The sequence below is a fragment of the Planococcus citri genome, chromosome 5 (genome assembly GCF_950023065.1).
Source record: "Planococcus citri chromosome 5, ihPlaCitr1.1, whole genome shotgun sequence".
NCBI lineage: Eukaryota > Metazoa > Arthropoda > Insecta > Hemiptera > Pseudococcidae > Planococcus > Planococcus citri.
The window spans coordinates 39,702,007-39,711,298 of NC_088681.1; the positions used below are offsets into that span (position 1 = coordinate 39,702,007).

General features: G+C 32.8%; 1 protein-coding gene across 2 annotated transcripts; it reads left to right on the forward strand.

The window, feature by feature from the left end:
* The first annotated feature begins 4,534 nt into the window (after positions 1-4,534).
* LOC135848888 (uncharacterized) lies at positions 4,535-8,791 on the forward strand. Of its 2 annotated transcripts, XM_065368969.1 has the most exons (7): positions 4,535-4,644; positions 4,729-4,833; positions 5,019-5,139; positions 7,513-7,705; positions 7,800-7,902; positions 7,998-8,102; positions 8,462-8,791. In XM_065368969.1, the coding sequence occupies exons 1-7, from the start codon at positions 4,585-4,587 to the stop codon at positions 8,669-8,671; spliced, it is 897 nt and encodes a 298-aa protein (XP_065225041.1). In that variant the 5' UTR covers positions 4,535-4,584; the 3' UTR covers positions 8,672-8,791. The 2 variants fall into 2 exon arrangements, with proteins under 2 accessions (XP_065225041.1, XP_065225040.1); XM_065368968.1 differs by lacking the exons at positions 4,535-4,644; positions 4,729-4,833; positions 5,019-5,139 and having other exon boundaries at positions 6,472-7,705.
* The last annotated feature ends 501 nt before the right edge of the window (positions 8,792-9,292 follow it).

Sequence of the window (9,292 nt, forward strand, 5' to 3'; positions counted from 1 at the left end):
TTCCGGCAGTAGTGTACGTGTTCCACTTGCATTACACATTTTGCAATAGTCTTTTTATTGTCGGTTATGCGGTGAGTATGGCTATTTAATTTGTCAAATCCATTTCCGCAGGACAACCACTTTCAGCTAAAGGGTAGAGGGGTGAAAGTGGTGTCAATCTTTTGTGCTTCGTTTGTGCTCTTTTATGCACGTATCCCCCCTCCTTCTTTAAAGTTTAAAAAGCTATTTTACGCGGTTCATTTTTTGTGCTCTGCTCTTCTCTCGATACCTGAAAAAAATCCACGAAACTTCGAATGAACAGGGTTTTAAAACAAAATGAAAGTGGTAGGTGGATAGGTATGTATACTACATTCGAGTAATCATTCATGCTTTTACATGAACTTCCTACCTCACCACCATCTCTGCTCAACCGTAATCAAAAAATAATGAAATTTGCTAGTAAAATACTTACATGCAATTATATTTTGGTACATAGTAGGTCAAGGTCATCCTACCTACTATGTTGACGTTTATTTTAAAATACAATTTGTACCTAACTTCGAGTGGGTAACATCGTTGAAAAGTTTTAAAGGTAACAATAAGTAGGTAAGCTTAATATAATTACGTTGAAATAAGAAAATAGGAAGTTGACAATTCCAAGTTTTTTTTTTTTTAAATTCACGTTTTTTGTTTACTCTTGATACAGTTCGAAAGTAAGTTTTTTTTTCAGGGTGTTATGAACTTTCATTAATCCCCCCCCCCCTCCTTCGATACTTTTCCCTTCACTATTTTTTAAAAAAGTTGTTTTTTGATTTTCAGAACAGAAGAGTGAATCGGCGACACCAACTTCCTCATAGCCATACTTACATTTGAAATACTTACTTGGTTCAAAAAATTTTTTTCAACTTTTTTCTGAGCATAACATTTTTTAGAGTGATATTCGATGCTGTCAACTACTCGTAATATTTACGAGTATGTATTTCAAAACAAATATCTCCTACGACTGTAATTTCTGAGCATAACGTACAGTTGAAAAAATTGTGAACTATTGCAAATGTATGGGTTAGAAGGAAGCTGGTGTCAAATTTTTAAAAAAACGGAGAAGAGGGAAAGAGTCAAAGGAAAGGGGGCAAAATTTAATGTAAGTACATACGTAAGGGTAAGGCCCTAAAAAAAAATCTTTCTATCTACATACCTCAAAAGTGAACAACTCAACGTGAATATATCTTCGAATTGTCACCTTTTTGTTTTCTTATTTCAACGTAATTATAAGTTTACCTACTTATTGTTACCTTTAAAAATTTTTTATCGATATTACCAACTCAAAATTACAAATTTAGTTTTTATAATTTTTTTCAATTTTTCTCCTCTAAAAGTTACAAATTATATTTTAAAATAAACGTCAGCATAGTAGATAACATGGCCTACTATGTACCAACATAGTACGAGTAATTGCATAGGTAATTATTAATTAAGTATATTTACTAGCAAATTTCATTATTGTATGACTACGGTTGAACAGTGATGGGGTGGGGGTGGGGGAGGAAGTTCATAATTTCAAAAAAATAAAAATAAAAAATGCATCAATATATGTAACATGTACATTTTTTTAGGGTATTTATACATTACAAGATTATTATATCCGTAGTATGGAAAAACAAGAATGATTAGTGTACCGTACCTGCCCACCAACACCTACCACTACCACTTTCATTTTATGTTAAAAACCTGTTCATGAAAAACCGGTTTGGTAAAAAAAATTCAAACCGGTTTTATTGGCGTAATGTATTCAACGCACTAAGGTGACAAAAAAGTGATATGAATTTTTTGAAACCGGTTTATTAATTTGCAACCAGTTGACAAAAAAATACCCAAAAGTTGTAGATAGAGAAAAAAGCTTGAAACAAAAGTTGCAGAGCGTGAAAAATTACACAATTCTGTTTAATCACATTTTGAAACCGGTTTATTATAGTTCGCATTTAGCAAGCAGTTTTTGACAATCACCTAAAAATCGGAGTTAGAGAAAAAAACTTGGAACAAAAATTGTAGAGTGTGAAAAATTGAACCAATTTTGCTGATCGGATTTTGAAAATGACTAATTTTGCAACCCGGTATCTTTTCGATGGCTTGCTGCGAATTGATGGAATGGTTTGAAAATCTGATTAGCAAAAATAGTTCAATTTTTCCCACTCTACAACTTATGTTTCAAACTTTGGTGATTGTCAAAAACATGGTTACTACGTAAATGCAAAATGCAAACCAATGAACGTGTTTCAAAATGTTACACAGAATTGCGTTATTTTTCACATTCTACAACTTTTGGGTGACTTTCGATAACTGGTTGCGAATTAATGAACCGGTTTCAAGATCCGATCAGCAAAAATGATTCAAATTTTTCACACTCTACAATTTTTGATCGCTTGTTTGTCACCAAGCGATTAGCAAGCGGGATACATCTACTCATAATGTAGCAGATTCCCTCCATAAAAACGAAAAATTCATTCATTCAATAATTCGTACATTTTCATACCTAATATTTTAATTCCATTCCAGTCTCATTGAGAAAGACCAAACATAAGAAAGATCTTCAACATGAGAACCATAACTATTCATTCAGAATTTTTCAAAATTAACAGCTTTATTTCAGCAAACTGAAAAAAAAGCAAATTTAATTGCGAATGTTGAAAAAAAATTCTGAGTTAAAAAATTTGTTTTTACCTGTCCGCGCTGACCAAAATAACGATTATTTCAGAAGTTACGTAAGTAGGTACCTAAACCACTTGGCATTTCGAAGCACAATTTGAATGAAATCTTGTGTGTGAAGCTACTCGTACATCAGAGATCCTAAATTGGTCAACGGCACTTCCAAACGTTTAGTACTACCCGTACCTATACTAAACCAGGTTTATCATTATCATTCCAGCACCAACATTTTTCCGAAGCGTTGCTGGAACTTCCTTGGTATGAACGAAACCTGACATTTCAAAAATGCTACCTCGCGATCTTAAAACTCTGCGCAACGGATTATCCTTTCACAATTTATGATTTATATGAGGTAAATTTGCAGTTGTTTACAGCCAACGTGAAACGTTTGTACTCATTGGTCAGCCTATTATTATTAAAATACAAATAACCCGCTGACTTCGGCATATTTTCAAATCACAATGAAAATTGTATGAAATAATTTCAAAATAATATATATTCAATTACCTATTTTAATTTTGAATAATTATAGTTGGGTACATGTCTGTTCAATTTTTATGAATTTCTGTTGAGTTTTTGTACCAAAAATAGTTGAACGTCAATGTCATATACACCTACACGACATAATTTTTACTGAAAATGTTGCTAATAATAACACATTGAAAACAAATTAAACGTTAGAAAAATTTTTACCTACACGATTATTTCTTTTACAACTGTTCATTACCATACAGCAGGTACCTACATATAATACAGTATCTCTCTCGTGTTTCAAAATAAATTCAATAATAGGCGTTTCTCACAGAGAACACCTTCAATTATTCTTAAAAAAAGTAAAAAAATGCAAAAAAAAAGTTCTGCTTGCTTATCTATAATTACTTTCAATCTACCAAAATAGTATGATCAGCATTTTTTGGAAAACGTAGAAGTAGGTACGTAGCTTGGCAGCTGTTTTATTTTTCAACTAAACGACACGTTGAAATATTTTTTCTAAAATGTATATTATCCATTCTTCGAAAATAAAAATCGCGATATTAAGAAAATTCATACCTTTTGGACTCGCGTTTATCGGCGGACCTTCCAGAAAATTCAATAGAAAGGTGAAACTTTTTTACCACACGTTCGCATTGCTTTGCTATTTCTTTTTCATCGTGGGAAATTTAGTAACTGTAATGAACATTTCTGGCAATTTATACAAAATCGAAGCATTTGCAAGATTACTCGTGAGTGTTGGACCCGTCTTAGTTTTCCTATACTGTCGGATTCACCGACATTACATCGCGATTTTTTTTACCAAGTTTGATGAAAATTCGCAAAATTACGTAGGCGACCGTGAAATGAAAATAATTGCGGAATTATTTTTCAAAACGTTCACGCAACAGTGGATTTGTTACAGTGCATCAATGATTGTATGCACACTCATTGCGGAAGTATTTTTCAAAAATCCGCAAGAAGTTGATTCTTACGATTTTTTATACTTTTATTCGTGCGGATCGAGGGTAGAATCGGCTCCCATCAAGTTTTGTTTAAAGAGAGAAAGTTTCTACCATTTTATATTGAACGACATCCTGGAAACTTTCATCATAGCGTATCAATCATTCGTCTTACAAATTGGGTTGTTGATACTCACTGTTGGAATACAAAGTGCTGAAGCAAAAATACGCGTGTACGATGATTTATTGGCCAAGTGCATTGAAAAAGTCAACACGATGGGTAAATTTGATAGAAATGATTTATTCGAATTCGAGGTAATCGTCAAATACCAGCAAAGCATTTCCAAGTAATAAAATGTAATTCAGCAGCATTTTATCGATTACTTCGCACGAATCCAAACATGAGGTTATTTTTTATAGACAAATCCGAGGTATAAAATTGATTGTAAACAACGATGCTCGTAGCATAATGCACGTGACCCTTATTTATGTATTAGTAGTGGCAACTATCCTAGCAGTCAACAGTCAGGTAAGATTGAAAACATTCAAGTTCTTACTTTCTTGGATGAGCTTTAAAAAAAATGGGAATCTAATCGATGAATGCGTTTCACAGGCATTCACATCGATGTACTTGAACCTGAGATGGCTCTCTGCAGCTTTCCACGTTCTCTTAGAACATTACAAATTTTACGAGATTTTGTTCGAAGTTGGTTACGCGGTAAGTAATACATATTTTAATTTTCATTCGAATGTCATTATGAAATAAGCATCTGGATCCTCTTCATCTAGGCTGAGGATAATGCCGGAGGGTGACCTTAATTCTTCAAATGAAATGGCCTGTTTTTCACATAGCAGCTAATACAGTAGATAATGTAATGTTTGATGCTGCATTATTCATTTCAGAATGAACACTTCTGTCGCGCTTTGCTGGAATTTCCTTGGTATGAGCGGAACGTGGAATTTCAAAAATGCTACCTCACAGCGCTGAAACTTTATCAGAAAGATTACCCATTCACAATTTGTGGTTTGTATGAAATAGATTTGAAACTTTATGCAGTCGACTTGAAAAGGTTGTATTCGATAGTAAATTTAGTGTTATTGAAATACAGACAGTAAATTAATATGAAATTTTCAATTTTAACTTTATTTTTCATTTTTTGTAACCTGACTTGAAAAAATGTCTTCAAATTTTGTGTCATACTTCGGCCCGATTTTCGACAATATTTTATGACTTGATGAAAAATCCTCTCTTTGCAGCCTGATTTTTGTTTTCTTCATTTTTTGGTCAAAGGCATTTCTTTCACCCATTTTTGCTCAACTTGGGAACTGTTAATAGTCCTTTTTTTACTATCGTTGATACGATTTTTTTCTTATTAAATTTTTAAAAATATTTTCGAAAGGAGCTTTTAACTAATGTTTTTTACTCGTGTTGTTGAATTATTTTTGAAAAGGGTAAGAATAAAATTTCATGACGATAAAAATTATTACTTTTTTCCTCTAATTACGCTTGATTATTAGGTAGGTAAGCAAATAAAAAACAGTCCTATCGTGAAATTTTAAACCAAAGTCTGTCCAAAATAAGAGAGTCAAAACAATCAAAGAGACGTTCACACATTTGCTCATCGCCACGCAGAACTTCGTTCAGAGTACCTTAGAGCATCGACTTTTATTAACCTAGACCGCTAATCATGCGCGAAAAAAAACAATTGGTTATGTCGCCAACTCTGTGTAATAAACAAACGCCACTGCACATGCGTCAACAACATGATGATGTGAGTGTGTGTGTATATGTGTGTATATTGCTGTTAGTAGTTGAGTTGAGTTTACCCCAGTTTACCCTTACCGTAAATCTAATTTTCTAAAAATAAACATACATCTTTTCAAATTGAAAAATTGCAAAATTCTGCTCATGTGAATTTTTTACAGATAAAAATCTGCTTTGTAAACAATCGCGATTTTTTCTTAGGTGTTCACTGTAAAAAGTTTGGCCCGATGTTTCATTGATAGAGCAGTGTCTGAGAATAAAAAACATAAAGATTTCGCCACTTTATGATTATTCATATGTGACTACGGAGACTTTTTTTTACTGACCCATTTTAGATCACCTGACCCATAATTGAGCCCTCACCTTATGAACCAAGCGTGGAATTTCAAAAATGTTACCTCATGGTGCTGAAACTTTATCAGAAAGATTATCCATTCACCGTTTTAGATTTGTACGAAATAAATTTAAAACTATTTGCAAATAACGTGAAAAGGATTTATTCAATAGTAAATTTACTGTTATTAAAATATAGATAATAAAATTTACCAAATACCTACGTAATTTGGAATGAAGTTCGAATATAGAATTACATCGGATTTTCTAGGAGATTATTTTTCATAATTTTTACGTAAGTGACAAGAGAAGTTTCGATATTGAAAATTATTTTTTCCCGATGAGTAGGTATTCAGGTAATTTCTCTAATATGGAGTTACCTACTCGTTTAAAAAATTAAAATGCAGAAGCATTACCAACCTATTTTCAATTCAAGTTGATAACAGTGCCTTATGATTACTTAATTTTTAACAAACGATGCTCTCACGAAACCAAAAATTGGATAATACACAACAATTATTCTAACTGTAAACATCATTACATATGTACATGGTGTGTTTGAACAGAAAAATGAAAACCTTTATTAAACCGAGCCGAATTCTGAAATTCATCTATCGAAACAGTTGATCAACATTTTGTGAGCAGAGAGGTAGCTATATGTATTTTTTTTGATAAAACGAAACTGGTAAAGTGTTGAAAATTTTAATACTGATTATATCATGTATACTTCAAAGCTAGAAACGATACTTTTAAAAAGATTTCTAAACTTTGGATTCCTTCTCTGCGGTGGACCAACAAAAATCAGTGTAAAAGTGCAGTTTTTCTATCACTTCTTCGCATTGTCATGCATCTTTTTTCTCATCGTGGGTAATTTTGTTACTGTAGTAAACCTTTCGAGCAATTTATACAAAATCGAGGCATGCACGATGTTACTCGTAGGTAGCGCTGTCATCATGATTTACCTACATTTTTGGATTTACCGAAATCAAATAGCAATGTTTTATTCGAAATGCGATGAAAATTCACCACATTACATGGGTCATGATGAACTAGAAATAACAGCCAAAATGTATTTTCAAACATTAAAGCAGCAATTAGCTTGCTACGTTGGAACGGTGATAATGTGTCCGATGATTGCGGGGATATTTTTAAAAGATCCCAAAGAAATCGATTCGTATGAATTTACATACTTTTATTCGTGCGGATCAAGGACAGAATCGAGTTCGATAAAATACTGTTTCGAGAGAGAAAGTTTCGGCAATTTTATATTGAACGATGTTCTGGGTAATGTTTTCATAGCATATCGAGCATTCATCATACAAGTAGCACAATTGATAATTTGCTGCGTGATACAAAGCGCTGAAGCAAGATTACGTGTGTACGATGATTTATTAACGGAGTGTATTGCAAAAGTCAAGAAGATGGGTAAATTCGACAGAAATGATTTGTTCGAATTCGAGAAGATCATCAAATATCAGCGTACTTTTCACAGGTATTAAAATTAATAAGTATAGAAAACTGACCGCACTACGTATTAGTGAATCATTAATTAAACTCTTTATAATATTCCAACACTTATTTTGTAGTTATAACCGTGAGTTGAAGCAGATTACAGAGATGGGTATCATTATGCACATGATTGGCGTGTTCGTTATACTATTAGTAACTATTCTAGCAGTTGGCAGTCAGGTAATATTGGAAAATTGTCGCAGCTTTTGGTTCATTACATAGACTTGTAGAAAATAAGATTAGTGTCAACTGTCAATAACGAACTTGCTTTACAGAAATTCACATCACTGTACATGAATGTAAGATGGCTCACTACAGCTTGTTACGTGCTCTTTCTACATTACGAATTTTGTCGGAGTTTTGTTAAATGTGGATACGCGGTCAGTACCTATTAATTATTATTTGAATTTCCTCATTACCTTGGATCCGATCAAGTGAATCCGCGTAAAGAAAATATACTTGATATGATCCATCTTGGTTGAACTATTTATATGTAGATGAAGGGGAGAAAGACGAACATAACGTATGATGCTTGAAAAAGTCGTCCACTCCCCTCTAAATGAACTACGGTTTGAGTGAAGATGGTTTTTCAAATTGTTGAGTGAAGATGCTTTATCAAAAAAAATACATATATAAATAAAATGCAATCGAAGACAACAGTGAACAGATCACAAATATTTTTTTTGTTTGTTTTGAGTGAGTTACCAATAATTTGACGCCTGCTGTGACTTTATTTCAGCAAGAGCATTTCACCATAGCTTTGCTGGAATTTCCATGGTATGAAAGACACGTGCGATTTCAGAAATGCTACCTGATGACTCTGACACTTTGTCAGAAAGATGACCCATACACCGTTTGGGGTTTGTACGAAGTGAATTTGAAACTGTTCGCAGCCAACGTAAATCGACTGTATTCAGTTGTGAATTTAGTCTTACTAAAATATAAATAGTAAATGAAAATACTCATTTTTTTAAAAGTATGTATATCTAACATATTACCTTTCAATAATTACCTAGATATAAGAGAATTACCATTGAAATATAGAAGTATACAAGAGTTTAATAAAACAGTAAGCATACCTGATTTTTATTTATCATGTAGGTACCTAGACCTAAGTACTATGTACAAGTTGAGAACTACAGCTGTACAGAATACCATCAGTTTGGATGTTTTTCAAAATGTCCCACTCACTCACTCACTCACTCACTCACTCACTCACTCATTCATTCATTCATTCATTCATTCATTCATTCATTCATTCATTCCTCTTCACATATTATTCTTGTTGATGTTTCTCGAAAAAAAAATTCTGATATTTCTAATGACGCAACACCGATTCGGCTATCTTAATTAGGTGAGAAATTGTGGGTGCTTAGTTGAAGTGTAAAGAATTCTATGGGGAAAAAATTCAACCCAGATAGCATCCTTGTACTTTTTCAACTAATCAAGATAGGAAGATAGGTACACGTTACATTATTAAAAAGATCAGACATTAAAATGATACGTAAATATGAAAAGTTTTTGAGAAATTCCAGAAAAAAAGTAAAAATCAATTTTTGAACGCGTTTTT

Bases quoted from the DNA above. Each gene is read 5' to 3' on its own strand.
- LOC135848888 (XM_065368968.1), top strand. From the start codon at position 6,933: ATGTATACTTCAAAGCTAGAAACGATACTTTTAAAAAGATTTCTAAAC. The intron at 7,706-7,799 runs GTATTAAAATTA...CTTATTTTGTAG, and splicing joins TATCAGCGTACTTTTCACAG to TTATAACCGTGAGTTGAAGC. The intron at 8,103-8,461 runs GTCAGTACCTAT...ACTTTATTTCAG, and splicing joins TTGTTAAATGTGGATACGCG to CAAGAGCATTTCACCATAGC.